Below are 25,381 nucleotides of genomic sequence, written 5' to 3' on the forward strand. Positions count from 1 at the left end.
AGTAGTAAGCCTGAGGATTGGGAGGGTTTTTAGAAATCAGCAAAAGATGACCAAGAAATTGATAAAGGGAGAAAATTGAATATGAGAATGAACTGGTGAGAAATATAAAAACAGATTGTAAGAGCTTCTACAAGTATATAAAAAGGAAGAGATTAGTGAAAGTAAACGTGAGTCCCTTAGAGGCAGAGACAGGAGAAATTATAATGGGGAATAAGGAAATGGCAGAGACGTTAAACAAATATTTTGTATCTGTCTTCATAGTGGAAGACACAAAAAACATACTGGAAATAATGGGGAACCAAGGGTTTAAAGAGAGAGAGGAACTTAAAGTAATTAAGATTAGTAAAGAAAAAGTACTGAAGAAATTAATGGGACTAAACACCAACAAATCCCCTGGACCTGATGGCCTACATCCTAGGGTTTTAAAAGAGATGGCTGCAAAGATAGTGGATGCATTGGTTTTGATCTTCCAGAATTCCCTAGATTCGAGAAAGGTCCCCGTGGATTGAAGGTAGCAAATGTAACCCTGCTATTCAAGAAAGAAGGGAGAGAATAAACAGGGAACTATAGGCCAGTTAGCCTGACATCAATAGTAGGGAAAATGCTAGAATCTGTATTAAGGACGTAGTAACAGAGCACTTAGAACATCATAATATGATTAGGCAGAGACCACACGATTTTATGGAAGGGAAATCGTGTTTGACAAATCTATTAGAATTTTTTGAGGGTGTAACTAGCAGGGTAGATAAGGGGGAACCAGTGGATGTAGTATATTTGGATCAAAAGACATTCGATAAGGTGCCACACAAGAGGTGGATACACAAGATTAGGGCTCATGGGATAGGGGTAACATATTAGCATGGATTGAGGGTTGGTTAACAGACAGAAAACAGTGTAGGAATAAACGGGTAATTTTTGGGTTGGCAGGTTATAACTAGTGGGATGGCGCAAGGAACAGTGCTTGGGCCTCAGTGTTTACAGTATATATCGATGACTTAGATGACAAGACTGAGTGTAATGTATCCAAGTTTACTGACGATACAAAGCTAGGTGGGAAAGTAAACTGTGAGGAGGATGCAAAGAGGCTGAAAAGGGATATCGACAGGTTAAGTGAATGGACGAGAAGGTGGCAGATGGAGTATATTGTGGGGAAATGTGAAATTATCCACTTTGGTGGGAATAATAGAAAAGCAGAATATTTTTTAAAAGGTGAGAGATTAAGAAATGTTAGTAGTTGGAGGGATTTGGGTGTCTTTGTACATGAATCACAAAAAGCTAACATGCAGGTACAGCAAGCAATTAAGAAGGCAAATGGTACGTTAGCCTCTATTGCAAGGGGGTTGGAGTATAAGAGTAAGGAGGCCTTGCTGCAATTATGTAGGGCTCTGGTGAGACCACACCTGGAGTGCTGTGTACAGTTTTGGTCTCCTTACCTAAGGAAGGATATACTTGCTTTAGAGGTGGTGCAATGAAGGTTCACTAGATTGGTTCCTGGGATGAGTGGGTTGTCCTATAAGGAGAGATTGAGTAGAATGGGCCTGTATTCTCTGGATTTTAGACAAATCAGAGGTGATCTCATTGAAACGTATAAAATTCTTTGAGGGCTTGACAGGGTAGATGCTGAGAGGTTGTTTCCTCTGGCTGGAGAGTCTAGAACTAGGGGTCATAGTCTCAAGATAAGGGGTCGGCAATTTAGGACCGAGATGGGGAAAAATTTCTTCACTCAGGGTTGTGAATCTTTGGAATTTTCTAACCCAGAGGACTGTGGATGCTCAGTCATTGAGCATACTCAAGACTGAGAGCGATAGATCTTTGGACACTAAGGGGATCAAGGGATAAAGGGATAGGGCAGGAAAGTGGAGTTGAGTTCAAAGATCAGCCACGATCTTATTGAATGGCAGGGCAGGCTCGAGGGGCTGTGTGGCCTACTCCTCCTATTTCTTATGTTAACTGGAGAATATCTTGCAGCAACCACAAAGTGTACATTGTGTACTGTAGTTAAGAATTTTTTAATAAAAGATGATTTTTTGATATGAAACATCTCAAGAAAATCTTTTATATCATACCGCAGCCAAAGCCTCAGGTTGCTAACAGCCAATGCTGTTCTTGAGCTGGCTCCCATGACACCTTTTTGCACTTTAAAAAAAAAAAATATTTAGTTCGGATTTTTTTTTCATATCTACATTTCAGGCAGCTGAAAACACATTTTAAGCACCCTAAATTGTTAGGATGTGCATTCCTCTTGCCCGCAGGAAGCTTGTGGGGGAGGAGGAGGAAGAGTTGCAGAGAAATGATCAGAGCCAGTCAGCTTGTATCTGAGGTGGTCTGCATGTGACTGCCATTTCCCAAGAAAAGGAATACGATAAGAATTCGGTTCTGTTCCGTCTATTATTCATAAACCATTGACTCCATATTGTTGTCATGAAATCACCTTTCAGGCAGTACATGGTATTAAATGTTTAGCTCAAATAGCATATAGAGTTTATTAAAGATTCTGAATCTGTTCACCCTAACGATGATCAGACAATTGCCATTGGATCTACTTTTCTTCATTTTTTAATAAAATTCCATTAAGAACGTGTACGTATAGAAGAAACAGCCTTTGTAAGATTTTCTTCCTCCATATTTAATGGCATCAATGCGAGTATTCTTTCAGAATGATTTGCTTACCACATCTCTGCAAATGCTTGGTTTGGAAACTTTTAATGTGGTGCTGTACCATTACCAGATTGCTTATTGTACATTAATCGTTGTAAAACTGGCATATTTGTGTTCACACTCTTCTCATTGTAGCTTTTCTTATCTACAGGCGGATTGTTGCAGAGTATGAGAAGACCATTGCTCAAATGATAGGTAAAACTTGTTTCTTACATTGTCAAATATGGTGAACAGATTAAGTTAAGAGGGAAAAACAGCTTAGTGTTTAGCCAAAATTGAAAATTAGATATTATAACTTTGCATCTAGGTACATTTCCAGAAAGGAGTAAGCTAGCTTTCAGCTTGTGTAGTTTCATCCTTGAAAGGTTAATATCTAACCATGCAAACTCACTTCTTTCACACTAGGCTGCTTTGTATTCTGCTTCTAACCTGGGCATGTTGCAGCTGTTCAAATATATATCTTTTATATTACATAATTCCTGTGACACACCCAATATTTTACAAAGAAATCCTAACAGGTCAATATATGGAGACTAGTGGATACCTGAGTTGTCTCGAAGTATAAATGATACAGCTATCTCCTTCACCCTCTGAATTCGATTGTGGTCTGAAATTGCCCTTGTGTCCAGTGAGGAGGATAGTAATAGACTTCAAGAGGACATTGTCAGGCTAGTGGAATAGGCGGACACATGGCTGATTAAATTTAACGCAGAGAAGTGCAAAGTGATAATTCTGGCAGGAAGAACAAGGATATAAAATAAATGGTACAATTCTAAAGTGGGTGCAGGAACAGAGAGATCCAGGGGTATATGTGCACAAATCTTTGAGCAGGAAGCTTGAGAAACTCGGCATCACCACCAGCATCAACCAAGCCTCCCCCGGTACCATGGTTACAACCACAGGGAAGTCTATCATCAATTTGTCCGACCACACCCTTCAACCAGACGAAATCGAGGTTCTCAGCCGAGGGCTCAATTTCTGCCCCACCACCAAAATGGACCGCATCGGTCTCGCGGCGGACACAGAGGAATTCATCAGGAGAATGAGGCTCCGGGAATTTTACCACAAACCCCAAGATTTCAACAGTGAACCCAATGAGACAATCAATGATCCAGAACAGCAGACAGAGGGATCCACGGTACAGCAACCGAAGAGGAAAGAGTCAAACTGGACTCCTCCGGAGGGTCGCTACCCTCAGCTTGACATGTTTGCCCAAGCTGTCAGGAAATGCGTCAATGCCAGATTCATCAGGCGCACTCAGAAGACAGTCCAGAATGTCACCCGAGCACAACGCAACGCCATCAACGCTCTCAAGACCAACCGAAACATCGTCATCAAACCAGCGGACAAAGGAGGAGCCATTGTCATACAGAACAGAACGGACTATTGCAAAGAAGCATACCGACAACTGGACAACCAGGAACACTACAGACGGTTACCCGCAGATCCGACCAAAGAACACACCCACCAGCTCAACAAACTGATCAAGACCTTCGATCCAGACCTTCAAAGCATCCTATGCACTCTCATCCCACGTACTCCCCGCGTGGGAGACTTCTACTGCTTCCCAAAGATACACAAAGCCAACACACCCGGACGTCCTATCGTATCAGGCAACGGAACCCTGTGTGAGAACCTCTCTGGATACGTCGAGGGCATCCTGAAACCCATCGTACAGGGAACCCCCAGCTTCTGTCGCGACACTACAGACTTCCTACAAAAACTCAGCACCCACGGACCAGTTGAACCAGGAACACTTCTCACCACGATGGACGTCTCGGCACTATACACCAGTATCCCCCACGATGACGGCATCGCTGCAACAGCCTCAGTACTCAACACCAACAACAGCCAATCTCCAGACGCCATCCTACAACTCATCCGCTTCATCCTGGTTCACAATGTCTTCACCTTCAATAACCAGTTCTTTACCCAAACACACGGAACAGCCATGGGGACCAAATTCGCACCCCAATACGCCAACATTTTCATGCACAAGTTCGAGCACGACTTCTTCACTGCACAGGACCTCCAACCAACGCTATACACCAGATACATCGACGACATTTTCTTCCTATGGACCCACGGCGAAGAATCACTGAAGAGACTACACGATAACATCAACAAGTTCCATCCCACCATCAAGCTCACCATGGACTACTCCTCAGAATCGGTTTCTTTCTTGGACACACAAATCTCCATCAAAGACGGGCACCTCAGCACCTCACTCTACCGCAAGCCCACGGACAACCTCACGATGCTCCACTTTTCCAGCTTCCACCCCAACCACGTCAAAGAGGCCATCCCCTATGGACAGGCCCTACGAATACACAGGATCTGCTCAGACGAGGAGGAACGCGATGGACACCTACAGATGCTGAAAGACGCCCTCGTAAGAACGGGATATGACGCTCGACTTGTCGATCGACAGTTCCGACGGGCCACAGCGAAGAATCGCATTGACCTCCTCAGAAGACAAACACGGGACGCAACCAACAGAGTACCCTTCGTCGTCCAGTACTTCCCTGGAGCGGAGAAACTACACCATGTTCTCCGCAGCCTTCAACATGTCATCGATGACGACGAACACCTCGCTAAGGCCATCCCCACGCCTCCACTGCTCGCCTTTAAACAGCCACCCAACCTCAAACAGACCATCGTTCGCAGCAAGTTACCCAGTTTTCAGGAGAACAGCGACCACGACACCACACAACCCTGCCACGGCAACCTCTGCAAGACTTGCCAGATCATCGACACGGATACCACCATTACACGAGAGGACACCACCCACCAGGTACATGGTTCATACTCCTGTGACTCGGCCAACGTTGTTTACCTCATACGTTGCAGGAAAGGATGCCCCGGAGCATGGTACATTGGCGAGACCATGCAGACGCTGCGACAACGGATGAACGGACACCGCGCAACAATCGCCAGACAGGAGGGTTCCCTCCCAGTCGGGGAACGCTTTAGCAGTCAAGGACATTCAGCCACCGATCTTCGGGTAAGCGTTCTCCAAGGCGGCCTTCGAGACACACGACAACGCAAAATCGTCGAGCAGAAGTTGATAACCAAGTTCCGCACCCATGAGGACGGCCTCAACCGGGATCTTGGGTTCATGTCACGCTACACGTAACCCCACCAGCAAAAAGGGGGAAAAAATTTATATGTTTTTTAAAATTCTCTCTCTCTCTGCCATTTTGAGTTTCTTTCTGCCTGCCTGTGTAAAAGACACAATGTATATCGAGTGTACTGGGACGTGCTGTTCTCCGTGACTGGCCTGTTTGAATAACAACGACACCTTTTGATTGGTGTGATGCTGTCCCAATATCGTATAAGATATGCGATTTGAGAACCTTTTCATTCATTCATCTGACGAAGGAGATAATCTCCGAAAGCTTGTGATTTTAAAATAAATTTGTTGGACTATAACCTGGTGTTGTAAGATTCCTTACACAAATCTTTGAAGGCGGTAGGACAGGTTGAGAAAGTGTTTAAAAAAAGCATACGGGTTCTTGGGTTTTATAAATAGAGGCATAGAGTACAAAAGCAAGGAAGTTATGTTGAACCTTTATAAAACACAGGTTCGGCCACAACTGGAGTATTGTGTCCAATTCTGGGCATTGCACTTTAGGAAGGATGTGAAGACCTTAGACAGGATTCAGAAAAGATTTACTAGAATGGTTCCAGGGATGAGGGACTACAGTTATGTGGCTAGACTGGAGAAGCTGGGGTTGTTCTCCTTAGAACAGAGAAGGTTGAGAGGACAACTGATAGAAGTGTTCAAAATTATGACTGATTTAGATAAAGTAAATAAAGAGAAACTGTTCCCATTGGTGGAAGGGTCAAAAACCAGAGTACACAGATTTAAGGTGATTGGCAAAAGAACCAAAGGCAACATGAGGAAAAACTTTTACAAAGCGAGTAGTTATGATCTGGAATGCGCTGCCTGAAAGGGTGGTGGAAGCAGATTCAACTGTGGCTTTCAAAAAGGAATTGGATAAATATTTGAAGGGAAAAAATTTGCAGGGCTACTGGTAAAGAGTGGGGGAATGGGACTAACTGGATTGCTCGTACAAAGAGCCAACACAGGCTTGATGGGCCGAATGGGCTCCTTCTGCGCTGTAACCATCTTATGATTCATGTTTTTATAATTTGGCTTTAATTTTACATGAGCTGTGTTTTTTTTTAATTGATGGTGGTTGTCACCGCCAACAACTATTGATGTTCTTTGTCATTTATTCGTGATGTTTGCACTGATGTATTAGTGATTACAGCATGATTACCTTTGGTTAGGAGACAGGAGAAAGAGGGAACAGCAAAAGGCGGAGCGATATAGTAAACTGATTGTTAATCCACCTTCTGCTGTAGTTATTGTGCCTTCTGTGGACTGGAAGGCATAGCTTCCAAAAGCTGCTGTCATAGAGAATAAGTCTTCCCAAGCTTTTAGCACATTTGAATGCTAGTAGATCATCATAAGCCAGTAAACTTATTGTTTAGTTATCTGGATTGTTTCATTATTTTGTAACTCGTGTTCAAAACCTGAAATCTGCTCAATTCTTCAAAAAACAAATTGAAATTTACATAGTTTCTCTCCCTTTCTTTTTGAAGTTTTTAGTCTTCCTTCACTGCTATGTAAGACTATCACTGTTTCATTTTTGCTTTTTCTAAAATCTGCTTTAGTTTTTTTTTCCTCTCCTCCCACTTTTGCAATAGCTGTATTTTCTTTAATAGAGAAATAAGACTTGTCAGAGAGTGATTTTTCTAGTCCTTTCTAACAGGTTTTGACTGCTTCTTTTCTGCTTACCTAACTAGTTGCCTTTTTCCATTATGCTTTCACTTTGCTTCTGGTCATTTGCTTGCAATGCAAATAAGGCAAGCCTGGTAAGTAATGCTTTTAAACACTTTCACCACCTACTCCATGCAGATTTTAGGGGGGAGGGGGGCGGTGTCTGTCTCATTTTTCTTCAACATCTATTTCCTTTTGTGAAAACGTATTGAACATGTGAGGCATGATTCCCTCAATGATGTATTTAATCCCTGGTTTTAAGACATAATGCGAGCCTGTCCTGCCAGAAATGTAATAGTTTTTCTAACACAATTGCTAGCTCTTGCTAATGCAGATTATTACGTTCATTATATTTTATTATATCAAAACATCTGCTCACATGTTTTAGTGAATCACTTTGCTACTGCTAATCTTTTAAAAATTTATTTGTATTGCTTTATAGCACAGCTAATTTTCTTGTGCAGGTCTATTATCTTTAATTTTATACAATACAAATTGTTGGTTTATTTATTGCTTCATTTCATTCAAATTTAGGGAATATATTTTATACTCACTTGTAGTTTTTAGCTAAAATTAGCAAATGGGAAAATATGCCCCAAATTCTTTACTTCATAAGGTTTTTCTCAAAGAACGATAACTCAGGGCTTGATAAAGTTATCGCCTTGTGTTCTAAAAATTTAAATCATGAAAAATGTCAGAAAAAGTTCAGATGAAAGCAAATGCTATTGGGAGGTATAGTTACTTGTCAATGGAATGATTTACTAGAACTGCCGCCTTTACAAATTTACTGATGAACAAGAGTTTGTGACTCACAGCATTAATGTGTAATTATGCCATTGTATTTTCATATTAATGCAGCTGAATAATTTTCAGGAGGAGTTTGTTCTGTTTTTGGGTTGTTCTGTTTTAGGGCACTATTCTGTTCTACTTGTACTACAGCAAAAAGTTTGTTACATTTCACAACGCAATTAATCTGCCTCATTCTGTCCCATCCTGCCATTAACCAGCTTTGTGACCGTAGTGAAATAACCTTGCAGAAAGCAGATTGATTTTTTTTGTCCTTTTTTTTACTTTCCTCTTTTATTCCCCTTCAATGGATTTCCCACACCAAGGTGGTGAACAGGTGAGTTTCCACTTTATAACTGGCTACTAGTAGGTTTGTGAGACCAGCGCTGACCTTTCCCTCCACTTGTGGCAAATGCCTGGCTCCTACTTGCTGCTTCCCTGTTGCAGCATAGCTGAGATCAGTAACTCAGGCTGTGAGGAGCCTGTGTGCTATCACTCTGCTTTGGAGCCAGTGTTCACCACCACCATTCCATTCCCTCCTTTCTTCATATTGTACTTCATACTATCTTTGTTATGTTTATTGTAAACCTATAATTTACTAAATAAATTTCAAAGAATTCAATCAAATTTATGAAAGAGTTTTTGTAGCCAAAATTCCATCAAATTGCCCTGGACAAAGCTGAGGGCTCTGAATCTCAAAACGTGACCCCCTAAATTCCATGGACAAGAAGTTACAAAATATACAACTGTTTCACTTCCAATCCCTCCTTTTCTTTGTAAAATGTGTTCCCTTCATTAAACATTCCTGATTGCTCTTTAACTAAGAAGGGTGGCATGCATTCTGTCCAGCCACATGGAGGTGCATGAGAGAACTTAGCTTTATTTTCCTATAATTTTTCCCACTTCCCTCGTATCGCTATTCAGTGACCACCTTGAGAGCCTATTTAATAAGACAGGTTTCGCATTTTAATTCTGCTTTGGAGATTTAAATGTTGCAAACTCCAGAATACCAGATTTACCTCAGACATAAATCTATGGTGTTAAACAATTCAAAGTCCAGGGCATTAAACAAAATCCATCTCGAATTCCACACACTTAAAGAAGTGGCCTCCGTCGGCCAGTTCTGCCTACTTAGGAACAGAAGTAGGCCATTTAGCCCCTCAAGCCTGTTCTGCCATTCAGTGAAATCATGGCTGATCTGTGACCCTACTCCATATCCCCGTCTTAGCCCCCTGTCCCTTCATACCTTTTGCTTAACAAAAATCTATCAGTCTCAGATTTAAAATTAATAATTGAGCTAGCATCAACTGCCGTTTGCGGAAGAGAATTCCAAACTTCTACGACTCTTTGCGTGTAAAAGTGTTTCCTAACTTCATTCCTGAAAGTCCTAGCTCTAATTTTTAGGCTATGTCCCCTAGTCCTAGACTCCCCAACCAGCAGAAATAGTTTCTCTTTATCCACCCTCAGTTCCCCTTAATATCTTGAAAACTTCCACCCTCATGATTGGAGAGGAACTACAATTATCACCATGCAGTTTTTTTGCAGGATGTAATTTTTACTTCCTGTATAAAATTGTTCGGAGCATTTAATAGGGCACTACAAATATAACCTCTCCAGAATACATGATGGTGGCTGAAACGAAACACAATATTTGAAAATAAATGTCAAGGAGGACTGTGAACTCTTGATATTGTTGGTCATTGTTTGTTTGTCTGAGTAGATCTACTTGTCCAGATTGCAGGCTACAAATAGCAAAATACTAGATACTTATTAATTGACTCAGCCATTCTCTTGGGTTTTTTTTGGAGCGGAGGAAACAGTTTACCTATCTATTTGGGGCACTACTTCCTTTTTTCAGTGCCTATTTTTAAAAAATATCCTTTTCTTGTGGAAAATCTGCTTGGAAGCCTCTGGTATTCTTCCCTTTCCGGTTTCCTTAATTTCCTTCTTCAATTAACTGCCTAACTAGTTCAGCTTAATGTACTATCCTTTTTCCAGTTTTCCTTCCTTTTCTTTCGCTGTTATCTCTTTTCGTCCCTTGCTGATATTTTCCTGCTCTTCTATTTTTCTTTCTAATTTTTTCCAAATTACATATCTACAGTTTCCTTTTTATTTTGCCAATTTTAAGCCCACCTCTCCTGATGACACCATCTCTCTGCTGAGGTGTGATTCCACAAATGCTGAACTCTCTGATGCCTTACCCAAATGACCAATTTTCATGTGTTCGACAGTGAGGGGTGTCACGGCTGAGACTGATCCTGTCCTAATCCAAAATAAACACATATACAATTTTAACAACGGTCACTGGATAACAATCAGGAATGAAGACCCTGACCATTTCACCCACCCCCCAACATAACACAGGAGCGCTGAGGCCACTTGTCGCACCCTATCGCTTTCCTGGATACCTCAACATATAATCAGGGTCAATTCTGGGACTCTCCTGGTCTATATAACTCAGCTACTCGCTGCCTTCACTATTTGAACCATCAGGGGAATTCTTAATTTTTTTCCTTTTGTATTTGTATTTTTGAGGTTAACCTGCACCAAGCATCATTCTCTGAAAGGATAGGTAGATGACCTGCTCCCAAACTCTGTCAATTTCTCTGATGGGACCACTATGACATCCATTAAAGAAATCTATATAATCTAGTTTCTGATCCCGTCCCCATCCTCTCCCTTTCATCTTGTGAAGAAGCTTTTGGCTTTGAATTAGTTGTGCTGTTTTGGGAGATGCTATGTTCAGTAACTCAGCATGGGGAATTGCAAGTGAGAACCTGCATCTTTTCACTTTGGAACATAAATGTGGGCTTTGCCATCCAGATTTTTTTTTTGTCTTTATATTGTTTCTATTTCTCCTCTTCATTCCTTTCTATTTCCAAGCTTTGCTATCAGGTTCAGGATTCCACAGGAAAAATGCATGCTTCATTCAGGGCCCAGATATTGGAAACTCCTTGGGGATGCCTGCTAACCAATTTATTTTAATATACATTGCTGAGTGCTAATCATGTGAATCTTCAAGGGCATAAATGTGTTTTTCAGTTAAGTGCCTAATTTGAGTTTTATAGCCTGGTACTACTAGTTTTGACTGATAAGGATTATTAGTTAAGATACAAGGGATTTGGCATATAAAGTTGAAAAAAATCCCGACCACATAATATTTCCAAATCACATCTGGAACTGTTGACAGACTACCATTGAGGAGATTGATTATAAACCAGAGGGGTTATGACAGCACGTATTTTGAATTGTTATTTTACGCAGTTCTTACAAAGACTTGTGATGTGGGTTTAGAACTTAATTTGTAAATCACGTACAAAGAACTAATATGAATGTAAAGTTACATTTTATTTTTTAAATTTCTTGATAAATTTGGGGAGCAGGCACTATAATATTAGCTCATGTTTTAAAATTTGATTCAGGAGTCTATTAATGAAATAATTGCTGTTGTGCAGCCACCAGATGGCTTCATGCTGTATATGGGGACCTCAAGCCATGTGCTGTGATTTTTTTTTCTTTTGTATATTAGGTGGAATACTGATATGGTGCAGCTCAATGCAACTGTAATAAGGGATATTTCATAAATTTGACCTTGGCGATTGCTGGTAGCATAAAAACTTGGATAAATTGTAGTTGGGTGCCCTTGGACAAGTCGCAGGTTTCCTATAATCTAATGAGGCTTTTAGAATACACAATTGCTTCAAAATGTAGTTCTGTTATTTAAAATGGTCAACCTTGTGGTAGGATGCCCTATTTAAATTGCAGGACGTTTTTTATGGCAGTGAAGATAAAAGAGGTGGTGAAGGACCTGGCTGTCATCCAATGTGAACAGCCTTCTGTTCCTCCCTTTACATGTAGCAATGTGGTTTTACGACACGGCTAACCGAGGTGACGCTTTGGAGCCAAGAAATTCATTAGAAGTTTTTTATTAATACACGTGGAATGTTTTGTTTTTAGATATTATTACTTACTCCAATGGGTCAGCTGGTTAAGGCAGTGAGTACCTGAACCATACAGGCATAGAAGATTCTGCAATTAATCCCATATGTGTTGAATTAGCTGATCTCAGCTGGGGATGCTCTAATTGGCCTTGGTGCCCCTGGGTTAAGGAGGGAAAGTTAGCTAAGGTTCCCAGTGCTGATTTCTTTTCAGCAACTCGTTTTATAGCAGCACTAAAATGAAGGCAGGACTCCGCTTTAAACCTTTGACGTACATACTCACTGCAGAAGTAAGCAAAAGCGACAAAATTGTCATGTTTGCACTGGGGAGTGGGAACCACCTTAATGGTTGATTTGGTTCATAGCTGCTGCAATAACGGGATTATAATTTGTGCTCCAGAAATTCTAGTTCTGCAAATTTAAATTAACTCTGCATTTCCACTTCTGCACAGAAAGGACAGAGTTCCAGGCAATTTGAGAGTGAGAGTGAGAAACTCCACAGGCAGGTGTGAGCAATGTGTGAAGCTTTTCTTCGGTATTCTTTATGAACCTTTTGGTTTGATTAAAGAATGTGGAGGTACAACTCCAGTAGCGCTTTTGGTTTTGGCAATAACAAGTACTAGAAAGTCTTGTGATGTTGCTGTCATCACCTTGTAGAGAGCTGATGGCCCAGCCACATCTTCCTGTTGCAGAGGATGGTCTCTGACATGCAATATCAGCTTTATTGTTGAGCTGTATGACTTTGGATGGCACTGACTTCATGAGCAAAAGAGAGATTTTTCTCTGCAGTCTGTTGAATAGACCTTCCAAATTCTGTCACTGGACAGATGTAGATTTTTTTTTCAGAACATTAAAGTTAGACCAAGGTGTCTTAAGGATTCCCACTCTACTATCAGTCTTCTAGCTATCTTTGTCTATTATTTACCCATACTTGGTTTGGAGTTGATTATCTAGAGGCTGAGTGTCAATATTTGAAGAGAGATTGTTGCGTTGTAGATTTGAAATGGTCTTTCTTGATAAGAGCTGTTGACTTAGACTTCTTAGTGCTGAAGATAACACCTGATTTGTCTGCTCACTGTCTAAATTCCTGTCCATTTTGTGATTTGGTTGACACTAGGTTTTCAGCACATGCCTTTTGCCTTGTGCTTTAATGTGCTTGCTGTCCCTTATTTCAATACTCGACCTGCTGGGGATTGTACCATTACCATATTAAGTACATAAGTAAATGTAATTTTTGAGAAATCCAGCATTCTATTAGAAATATGACCATGTTAAAAAATAGTGCTGAGAAGAATATTTACATTTTTGTCTATAATGACCAGTATTCCAGTTTTATGCATCGGAATAGTGAAATGCACTTCTTCTGGGGCAAAGGAAATCCTGTATGTTTTCCCACTCACAATTGTGCTACTGCAAATTTATGGAGATGTAATTTAGAATGTGGTCCTTTTTAAAAATAGCTTATAATCTGAGCTTTGTTTTCTACAGAGGATGATCAGAGAGAAAAGTCCATCTCCCATCATACAGTACAACAGCTAATATTAGAAAAGGACCAGGCCTTGTCTGATCTGAACTCTGTGGAGAAATCCCTAGCAGACCTCTTCAGGAGATACGAGAAGATGAAGGAGGTGTTAGAGGGGTTCCGAAAGGTAGGTTCATTAAGAAAATTATTTTCTAATCTATTTCTTAAAAAAAAAACTATTTAAAATTCAATATCAAGATGTCAATTGTTCCAATAACGAGGAACGGCAATAATTTCAGCTGATGAGTTATAGTTGGCATTTCAAAAAAGAATGGAGGAAACTTCAAGCTGCCTAACCCACAAATTTAAGAATTTTAAAATGGAACTTTTTATAAAACATTGCTTCTCATTGCACTTTTAGTTATGGAGAATAATGGTGGTATTTATCTTTTAGGCCTGTGGCTGTGATTTGGATCACGGTCAGCAGTATGTGATGCTATCCATATCGACATAGCTGATTGTTGCATGTAAAAGGAAACCAATACAGCAACCTTTAATTTACTATATCTTAAAACAAAAATCTAGGATTAGAGTGGTATACTGAAAGCTGCTGCATTTTAATCTAAATCTCAGCTAGTCTAGGAGGCTATTTTTATACACTGTTGAAACCTGTAGTGGAATTTCTTAGTTTGTAAGCTGCTAGTGCTTAGAATTTGCAGGAAATCGCTTTTAATACAGTTTATTTAATTCACCATCATAATAGCAATATGAATGCCTAAGTTTATATTTCTTGAAATCTTTATTTTGGAGGTTACAAAATATCGGATAGGAAATCAAAGACTTTGGATTTTGCTTTCATGCAGTTTACTGATTTTGCCAGTGATTTCTGAGCTGAAGTACAGAGTTCCTGTGAATGAAGACCTCACTCAGATCAACATGCAAAACAATATCCATCACAGTGGATGCTGAAAGCAGTTACTTGTCAAGGTCTGCCTAAAAGGCTAGTTTGAGGGAATGTATTTTCTTGTTGTATCTATTCTAATCTTCAGGACAATTACTTATTTTTGGTAGAATGAGGAAGTGTTGAAGAAATGTGCCCAAGAGTACCTTGCTCGAGTAAAGAAAGAAGAACAGCGGTACCACGCTCTCAAAGTCCATGCAGAGGAGAAGCTCGACAAGTAAATACTCTTTCTTCCTGTTATATTTTGTACTCCATGTAGGGGTAGTAAACAACAGCTGAAACTAGTAGAAAATACATAATTTGTCTTGGCATCAATAAGCACATTTGAACCCCATTATGTTCAATAGGTAGAAATGGATGAAAAATGTATATAATAGAGTTGACTATATAACTGCTTGATGATGCAAAGTTGTGGACTGGCAGTGATGTACACATATTGAGACATTGTGAGGCATTTAAATTCATGCATTCGTTTTTGGTTTTGGCCTCATCTGTATACCATTGAAAACAAGTGTGATATGAAAAGTATTCTATACAGTAACATTAAGTATGGAACTACTGTTGAAAATCTCTTATATTCAGATGTTTTACAGCAGTTGTATATAAAGAGAAACCTGTAGCCTAGTGACACACAGCAAATTTTAAATGTTTTGTATTTTTAAATTAAGGAGCAATAAATTCATATTCCCTGTGTCATAAGTTTTAATAAAAAAACTGGAACCAGCTTACATTAAATACTGGAAAATTAAAGCATTTTTTGCTTACAATAGTCCCCATTAAAAAAAACATTTTTTTCTTTGAATTATCTCTGCATGTGTACTATTATTGACTATATACATAAATGATTTGGAGTTAGCATTTGATGGAACAATATTGACCTTTGCTTATAACACAAATTGGGGCTTTATGGCAAACTGTGAAAGACTGCTGGATCAATATAGATTTTTAAATCAGCAGTAAAAACTGATTTTCAAGGTCCTTGTGTATAGTTGCGAGCATCCCAATATAGGAGGTTATAAAAACAATGGGAAAGGTGCAATATATAAGTTAGCAGGGATGAGAGGATTACAGTTGAGGCTTTTTTCACTCGAGCTGAGATGTTTGAGGAGTAACTAGATAGAGGTCTTCAAATTTTGCAGGGTTATGATGGGGTAAGAAGTTTTGGATTGTTGCCACTCGTCAGCGAGATGGTAACAAGATGGCACGAATTTAAGATAATTACAATTTTTTTTTTTATCCAGAGGGTGGTTAATATCTAGAATTCTCTGCCATAAACAACTGTTGAAGCAGAGTCCATAGCTACTTTGGAAAGGATTAAGATGGTTGCTTTAAAAAGCAACTAATGATTCTGAGGAGCAAACGGGAAAGTGGGATTAGATTAGGTGACCCGTGGAGTAAAGCACCACTTTGATGGGCCAAATGGCCTTTTTCTGTGATTTTATGCATCGTAAAATATTAACAATATTGCTGACATTCTGAGTGGGAAGTGATTTTTAAAAAAAAAATTGACCTCTATACACACACACACTCATTGAAAAACCATTTGAATTTTAGAGCCAATGCTGAGATCGCCCAAGTACGATCCAAGTCCAAATCAGAGCAAACAGCCTTTCAGGCCAGTTTACGGAAAGAACAGATGAAAGTGGAGTCACTGGAGAGAACCTTAGAACAGAAGGTGAGTAAATATGCGTTAGGAGTGGATGCCTTTTCAACATTTAAATTGGATACAATCTGAATTTTTGAGCACTATTTTAAAATGTAATTTCCACTGCTGGCAGAGCTTTATGATTTTCATATATAGCTAAATTCCAGTTGGCCACAACACTATCTTCTGAGATGTACAGTGCCCACATTTGTGTTGCCAAATTGTGTTTCTATTCTTGGGTTTCTCTGAAATATATGGTACAGTTATACCGCACAAAGGGAACCGAGAGGGATTTGATCTTGAGTTAAACGTGTGTATGGAGAGCCGATTTATATTGGCAACGCAAGATGGCTATCAGTCCACAAATCTGCAGCCAGTTTTCATCTCCACTCATGGTTCCCACATTACCGACATCAGCGCCATGACTTCACAATACTGCATGTTAAAGGAAATGTCAGCTTTGGATCTAGCCTTTTAAAGACTGCATTTACATTGCAAAAAGGGATTTTGCACTTGCATGAGATCCTCAGCTGTTGAAGGTTTCATTTTCAGATCCTGAGTGTGCTGGGGAGTCAGATCACAAATCAAATGACACAAATATACTCCCAATTTCAGCGCCTCAGAAATCACTTCACTACAATGCTAAAGTTGGAGTATAAGCTAATCCATTTATTGTCTGGTATTCTAGTTGTATGCATCTCAGGAGGGTTATTCTATAAAATCAAAGTTAGCAGCAGTTTTTCATGATTTTCTGTTAAATTTGGAGGCATTAGTGAAAGTAATCAGCATTAAAGTGTATCTTATTTTAATGCGATAGTCTGGTTAAAGCAAAAATAAAAGTCCTATCCTCATTATGCCCTAATCTTCTACACCTGTGCAAGCTCATGGTTGGCAGATAATGATACAGTAACTGAGAAAGCGGGTAAGCCTGGCCTAATAAATTCCAATTTTAGAAGCAAATACTAAGAGCGAATCTTCTATCGTGTGGCCCACAGATAGCCAGGAGCCTATTGCAGTACTTTCTGTGGTCTAATTCTCTGCTAAAATATGATTAGCTCAGAAGAGTCAGAAATCCTAGAGGAGTTCTTCATTCACAGAGCTTATTTGTGAGATATGCCTCGATATATATTTGATGAAGGCTCTTGTTTTTTGTTTGGAGTTTGTCTTTTTAATTAACTTCATTCACAGGACTTCTTCATAGAACCCTGTAAATATCCATTTCAAGTAGCAGGCATGGAGCAGATATACCATGGTGCCATCAGCTGCGGGATTCCCATTAGTGAGTGCTGTGGAAAATAGGGCTGTTCATGAGCTAAGGTGTTTTGAGCTGTTCATTGCTGCACTTTTTTTTTCTTAATGAAAACTACACAGATTTTCTGAAAATAGATGTGATTAGATTAGGTGTTTTGTGGTACTTTGTGTGTCTTTATCAGAGTGGTAATTTAAAAGTTGCACAAGTTGTGCCTCCTTAAGCCTGGAAAAGTGTACATTCAATATGTTTCTCATTCCTTTTCAGAATAAGGAAGTAGAAGAATTGACAAAAATCTGTGATGAACTGATTGCCAAAATGGGGAAGAGTTAATGTTGCCTAATTTTTTTTTAATAGGGGGAAAATTACTGAGTGCAATAAAGCCAGTGGTGCAGAAATGTTGGCTGACCTATGTGGACATTGGGGTTTTCACCACATTTTCAATGCACTATTTCTCTTTCCACTGAGGAATGTTTAATGTATGTAACATTCAAATGACCCATGAAAGTTTTCCTTTTACTGTCTGCTGTATTGTAGTATGGCACATGGCAAGTTGATATGAGTTCCTGTATCAGGGAGATTGGTTCCTTAATGGCTAGCTGAGATGCGTTAGATATTGAGACTGACTTTTTTTTTGTTTTTATGGGTTCCCATGTATTGTGTCTTCAAAGTTTCAATTTACTGTACATTACATTACTGCAAGGGAAGTCTTGCCAATTTTCAGTGAAGCCTTAAGAGTGTAGACTTGATCTGCATTATGGATTTGTAAAAATGCATGTGTGTCAATGAAGTTCTCTATATTGTAAATAAAATTTAGTTTAAAATCACAACTAATTGCTGTGTTTTTTAAATTAATGCTTTTAAATTTTATTTTGGAGTAGTCTGCAACATTGACTCGTCAGAGGAAACCTATTAGTGTCTGAGATAGCTGCAATAACATTTCCAACTTTTCAGACTCTGCAAAGTTTTTTGATGTGATACTGACCCTACTCTGGTAGAGGTTGATTCTTTCATATGTTGAACCATAAAAAATGTGATAGAAATTCACGCTGACACGAGGTTCTGTTCTCTTTTTCCACTCGCACCCATTTCAACCTTGCTGCACAACTCTCCTTGGCCCAGTTTCTGTAGCAATAAAAATGTTAGAACATCTCAGTTGATTTCCACCTGTTGGTGTTTTTGACACTTACTGCTAGGTATCATCAGAATTCTAGACACAAAAGTCTTATTTGCATGTTGTTTACCTCTGTTCATATTTTCCCACAGTTTTAATATGGTGGTAACATTTCTATTGGTGGTGGAAAACTGCAAATAAGATCATATTAGGCTAAATTATTTTTTGCCATGTAGCATTTTCGAATAGCTAACACATATAAGTCAGTTAGAGCACCACTAAACTGGATACATAGGGCTCTATTTTAGCACCCTCTACCGGGTGCGTTTCTGGCGGGGGGGGCTCCGAAAATCGGAGAACCCCGGCGAGGTACCGGAGCCCGCCCCGAACCCGCGCACTTCCGGGTTCCCCGCTGAGGCGCCGGCGTGCGCGCGCAGCCCCCACTAGTGGGAATCCCGCAGGCAATTAAAGCCAGCGGGATGCCACGTGACAGTATTTATTTAGGTATTTCAGGTCATTAACTGAACTGATTAAGGGATTATGTGGGGTTTTAGAACAAATTGGGACTGTTTCCCACACTGGGGGAAACACTCCCAGGTCAAATGGACGTGTTGCAGCTGTCAGCCTGTGGCAGCTGCAAAGGTCCATTTGACAGGTGGGGGTTGGGGGGGGGAGACCCTCACCCATTGCAGGAGGCCACTCTGTCACTTTGGCAAAGTTTGGCCTCCACCACCCTCCTCCTGACAGTCAAAGTCACCCACCTACACACTTACCCCGGGGTCCGGAGACATGTACCTACCTTGTGGACCACCTCAGATGTACATCTTGCGGATGGGGGCCGCCGTAGCTGCAGTCATGACCTCCTCGGAGGGGGAACAGCATCACCAGCCTCGCCATCCACGCCGTCCACCTCTGACACGTTGAGCTCCACAACAGAGTGCTGTGACACATCCACCTGCACAGCAGGAGGGAGGGCTACCACAGAGAGAGGTGCGTCGCAGAGGGCACTACCCTCGCCACAGGGTCCACAGACCGAGGCTCAGCCTCCTGGACCTCTCTGAGCAGCAGTGCACACGGAGGCTCAGAGTCACTCGACATGTAGTCATGGACATCTGCAGCCTCATTCATGCCGAGCTGCTCCTGGCTGGCCCGAGCACCATCTTCTTACCTGTCGCTGTCAAAGTCACCACTGCCCTCAACAACTTCTCCTCCGCATCCTTCCAGGGTGCAACCGGGCACATCGCCGATGTCTCCCAGTCGTCTGCGCAGAAGAGCCCTGCAAATACACCTACACCCACTCTGCAGTGACACAATGGGTGGCATCAGTTGTGGGTCCTCATAGTGATCCACAGGAGCGGGCATTATTGCACAAACCAGACAGGATTCGCGAAGACATGGCAGTAGTGGTGCCAATATAATATGTAATGTGAGTTGGTCAGAAATGCAATATAAGTAACACCCATGACAAACCCTCAGACACCTTTGTGCATCCCCTTCATGCTCACGACACGTTTGCCTTACGCTGCCTACTGCACATATGTGATGCATGCCCTGTGGCTGCAGCACAGGTAGTGGCAGGTTGAGTGAGGCTGGCCGTGAAAGAGATGCACGAGAGGGTGAGTATGAGAGAGAGCCATGAGATTGTATGAGGATTGGATTGAGTGGTAGTGGCGGGATGAGTACTGGCGAGGTGAGTAGATGCAGGTAAGATGAGGATGAGGTTTGAGTGGGTATGAGGGGTGATGTGACAGAGTTGTGTTGGCAGTGCTGAAGGAGATGTGGGGTGGGGGCAGTGATGTGGCAGACGGAGTGTAGGGGAAAGACTACGTGTACTCACTTTGGCTGACCTACTGAGGTCATTGTACCGCCTCCTGCACTGTATGCAGGTGGGCGATATGTTGGTTGCGCTGGTGACCTCCTCTGCCACCTCGAGCCAGGCCTTCCTGGTGGCAGAGGCAGGCCGCTTCCTCCCGCACGCTGGGAGGAGGATCTCTGTCCTCCCCCTCCTCCTCACCCCATGTATTGATACCTGGAGTGAGGCATCATAAAACTGGGAGCAGCCTTCCCCCTGGGCTGCTCCATGCTGTAATTTTTGCTATTTGTTGCAGCATCTGTCAGTGGAGGACTGCCCCTTTAAATAGAGCGCCTCCAGCTGACAGATCTTACTGCGCATGCGCAGCCCGCCCGACGTGCCGATCAGCAGTGGGGAACCCGGAGGAGCAGGTAAGTGCATCCAATTAGTGGATCGGATGCTACAATCGCGCGGGAAACTCACTAATTTCACTGGGCGCGTTACCCCCGCCGAGAACCCGCAGCCCTGCTAACATCGGGCCCATAAACTCAGTAAGAGAATAGCAATATGCCATTTGTTCCTATCCTGGTGTCCAACACCAGGAATTGCAAGTAAAGGACTATTGGGAGAAGACTATATCCAATGGAGATGTCACACAGGCCCTAATTGCCGTACCCGGGCTTAACAGGAGAACTGTATGTAGGGATTAAAGATTTGCAGGGAAGCAATGGGTAGCAGATAGTTTCAATTTTTTCTAGTACTGAGTTACTTAAGTTTTCTTGGGGTGGGGGTGCAGGGTATGGAGCATGGTTCTTGGTCTTTAGCCAAGACACAATTGCATCTGAAATAATGAGGTGATGTGCACTCTTCTTAAAGGATCACAAGGCTTCCATTTGCACAGATACATGGCTAAAAGTTGGAGAGACGGCAACAATGTGGGGGGGTGGGGAGATGGTGGGCATCCCAGTAGATCTCTGGTGCATAATACTGTATTTAAAAGGTAGTCATTAATCTTTTGGCACACTATACATTCATAGCTTGCATAAGGGTGCAAGCTTTGGTGCACTGAGTGCAGCCTCTTATGGAAAACAGTATCATGTTGTGAACTAAATTTAAAAAGTGTTGGGAGAAAGCTAAATCATAGCAGTCAACATATGTCCACTCAAAAGCATTCATATAACAAAGGTGAAGTTAATGATTCTTTAATAAAAATATATATTGTGCAAAGCACAGTGCAAAAAAGGAGGGCTCAATAACATTCCCTGATATGTATGTGGATTGTGGTACAGGAGTAATCTGCATTCCTAAAAGTCCAGCTTCATCTGTGGAGAGAGTAAGAATATATATTAAGGCATCATACAGTTTCTGTTTCATAACCAAAAATTGCTCATGTCTTGGGAAGATCTGGTACATAAAGTAAGCAATTATTTTTTTTGCAACTATGTTTGTAGACTAAGCTTCATCTAAAACTCAAAATATGATGGGGAGATGCCGGTGATGGACTGGGGTGGACAAATGTAAGGAATCTTACAACACCAGGTTATAGTCCAACAGTTTTATTTGAAAATCACAAGCTTTCGGAGGCTTTCTCCTTCGAGAGCTTGTGATTTTCAAATAAAACTGTTGGACTAAAACCTGGTGTTGTAAGATTCCTTACATAACTCAAAATAGAGAGGACAATACCTTATCAGCCCCTAAAAGTGCTTCCTATGGATGGAGGAAGGGTCAGTCTCATGCTGAAGATCATCATCTCCCTTAACGATCAGTGCTACAATTATATGTAAATATTACCTAAATCCAGAGTTAGGCGTCAGCAACATCCTGGAGGACAAAGTCTCTGCTTAGCTCCTGAATCTGGTTGCACCTTTAATCCACATGGATATTTTTCTGGGATTGCCAGAATTTACACTTTTTTGAAAAGTTTGTAAAACTATTTCATGGTGCATTAAAATATTTCAGTGTGCAGATTAATATTAGTAAGATTTTTGTTTTTGTCTACTTTTGTTGGTGCAGTTTAAAAGGGTTATAGAACTTTTGGGGTTACTTGTAATAAGACTATAGTATACAGCATATTTGTGGTTATGGTAGAGTACACAGCTATGTGCTAGTTTAAATGTGAAGTAAATAATGGCGTATTCACTAATCAGGACAGAAAGTTGTTTCTTTGATTTATTTAATATTAAGAAATCAGTTGGTTTCTGTACAGTTAGGGGTTTGGCAAACAGTGAGAAGAGATAGAGAGTAAGATGAAGCAGAAAAAAGGGGTGTTTGACAGATGTCAGGTTGATAACACAAGTGAGAACCAGGCAGAATATAGGAAGTTCAGAGAGGAGGTGAAAAAGGAAATAAGAGGGGCAAAGAGAGAGTATGATAATAGACTGGGAGCCAACATAAAAGGGAATCCAAAAGTTTTCTATAAGTATGTAAACAATAAACGGGTAGGAAGAGGTGGGATGGGGCCATTTCGGGACCAAAAAGGAGATCTACTCATGGAGGCCAAGGGCATAGCCGAGGTACTAAATGAATACTTTGCATCTGTCTTTATCAAGGAAGAAGATGCTGCCAGAGACTCAGTAAAGGAAGATGTAGTTGAGATACTGGATGGGCTAAAAATTGATAAAGAAGAGGTACTAGAAAGGCTAGCTGTACTTAAAGTCGATAAGTCACCCAGTCCAGATGGGATGCACCCTAGGTTGCTGAGGGAAGTAAGGGTGGAAATTGTGGAGGTACTGGCCATAATCTTCCTAACGTCCATAGATACGTGGGTGGTGCCAGAGGACTGGAGAATTGCAAATACTACACCCTTGTTCAAAAAAGGGTGTAAGGATAAACCCAGCAACTATAGGCCAGTCAGTTTAACCTCAGTGGTGGGGAAACTTTTAGGAACGATAATCCGGGACAGAATTAGCAGTCACTTGGGCAAGTGTGGATTGATTAGGGAAAGCCGGCATGGATTTGTTAAAGGCAAATCATGTTCAACTAACTTGGTAGAGTTTTTTGATGCGGTAGATGAGGGCAATATAGTTGATGTGTATATGGACTTTCAAAAGGCATTTGATAAAATGCCCCATAATAGGCTCCTCATCAAGATTGAAGCCCATAGGATAAAAGGGGCAGCAGCAGCATGGATGCAGAATTGGCTAAGTAACAGGAAACAGAGGGTAGTGGTAAACAGTTGTTTTTCAGACTGGAGGGAAGTGTACAGTGGTGTTCCCCAGGGGTCGGTACTAGGACCACTGCTTTTCTTGATATATATATTAATGACTTGGACTTGAGTGTACAGGGCACAATTTCTAAATTGGCAGATGACACAAAACTTGGAAGTGTAGTTAACAGTGAGGAGAATAGTGATAGACTTCAAGAGGATATAGAGAGGCTGGTGGCATGGGTGGACACATGGCAGATGAAATTTAATGCAGAAAAATGCGAGCTGATACATTTCAGTAGGAAGAACGAGGAGAGGCAATATAAACTAAAGGGTATAATTCTAAAAAGGGTACAGGAACAGAGATCTGGGGTATATGTACACAAATAATTGAAGATGGCAGGGGACGTTGAGAAAGCAGTTAAAAAAGCACAGGGCATCCTGGGCTTTATAAATAGAGGCATAGAGTACAAAAGCAAGAAAGTCATGGTGAACCTTTATAAAACACTGGTTCGGCCACAGCTGGACTATTGTATCCAGTTCTAGGTACTGCACTTTAGGAAAGGTGTGAAAGCCTTAGAGAGGGTACAGAAGAAATTTACTAGAATTATTCCAGGGATGAGGGACTTTAGTTATGTGGATAGACTAGAGAAGCTGGGGTTGTTCTCCTTGGAACAGAAGGTTGAGAGGAGATTTGATAGAGGTACTCAAAATCATGAAGGGTCTAGACAGAGTAGATAGAGAGAAACTGTTCCCATTGACAGAAAGGTCAAGAACCAGAGGACATAGATTTAAGGTGATTGGCAAAAGAGCCAAAGGTGACATGAGGAAAAACCTTTTTACACAGCAAGTGGTTAGGATCTGGAATACACTGCCTGAGGGAGTGATAGAGGCAGATTCAATCATGGCCTTCAAAAGGGAACTGGATAAGTACTTGAAAGGAAAAAAAAATGCAGGGCTACAAAGATAGGGTAGGGGAGTAGGTCCAGCTGGATTGCTCTTGCATAGAGCCGGCATGGACTCGATGGGCCAAATGGCCTCATTCCATGCTGTAACCTTTCGATGATTCTATGATAATTGTGAAAGATTTCAAGTAGACACTGACAAGTTAGTGGAATGGGCAGTCAGGTGGCTGATGCAATTTAACATGGACATTTGGGAGGTAATATCTTTTGGGAGGAAAAACGAGGAATGAGAGTAACATACTCAATTGAAAGATGCTAAAAGGTGTGGATGAACAGAGAGACCTGGAGGTTCAAATACATTATTCCATGATAGTACAAGTGCAGGTAGATAAAGCCATAAAGAAGCATAACCGCATTTCTGGTTTTATAAATAGAGGCATAGGGTACAAGTGTAAACAAATAATTATAAATTTATATAAAGCATTTAGGCCACAGTTAGAGTATTGGGTACAGTTTTAAGCATTGCATTATCAAGAAGACCACATAGATTCACTAGAATAATGTGAGGGATGGGAATCTATAGAGATATTGAGACTATTTCCACTGGAGCAGAGACGGCTAAGCAGGGATTTGATATAAGTGCTTTTTACAGACTGAATAGGGAAAAACTCTTTCCATGAGTTGGGGAGTGAATTAGGGGGATCATCAATTTAAAATTGCCACCAAAAGAGTGAGGAGAGTGTATCAGGAGAAAATTCTGTACATGGAATACTTTGCTGCCGGAGTGGTTGAGACCATTACATTATTTTTATTGTAAAATTAGATAAATATTTGAAGCAGAGGAATTACATAGAATGTACAACACTGAAGCCAGCCGTTCAGCCCAATTGGTCTATGCCGGTGTTTATGCTCCACACGAGTCTTCTCCCACCCCTCT

At 41.0% G+C, this 25,381-nt stretch overlaps 1 protein-coding gene across 6 annotated transcripts in view; it reads left to right on the top strand.

Annotated features, from left to right (window-relative positions):
* The window catches only part of LOC137340049 (microtubule-associated protein futsch-like), a 224,708-nt gene extending 206,390 nt beyond the window's left edge, over window positions 1–18,318 (top strand). For all 6 annotated transcript variants that reach the window (XM_068002280.1, XM_068002274.1, XM_068002277.1 and 3 more), the window contains 5 exons: window positions 2,810–2,853; window positions 13,660–13,820; window positions 14,705–14,811; window positions 16,149–16,269; window positions 17,756–18,318. In XM_068002280.1, the coding sequence (XP_067858381.1) occupies window positions 2,810–2,853; window positions 13,660–13,820; window positions 14,705–14,811; window positions 16,149–16,269; window positions 17,756–17,821 (499 nt within the window). In that variant the 3' untranslated portion in view covers window positions 17,822–18,318. The remainder of the gene's footprint in view (window positions 1–2,809; window positions 2,854–13,659; window positions 13,821–14,704; window positions 14,812–16,148; window positions 16,270–17,755) is intronic.
* Window positions 18,319–25,381: the final 7,063 nt, after the last annotated feature.

The sequence above is a fragment of the Heptranchias perlo genome, chromosome 21, assembly GCF_035084215.1.
Source record: "Heptranchias perlo isolate sHepPer1 chromosome 21, sHepPer1.hap1, whole genome shotgun sequence".
In the NCBI taxonomy this organism is placed as follows: Eukaryota; Metazoa; Chordata; class Chondrichthyes; order Hexanchiformes; family Hexanchidae; genus Heptranchias; species Heptranchias perlo.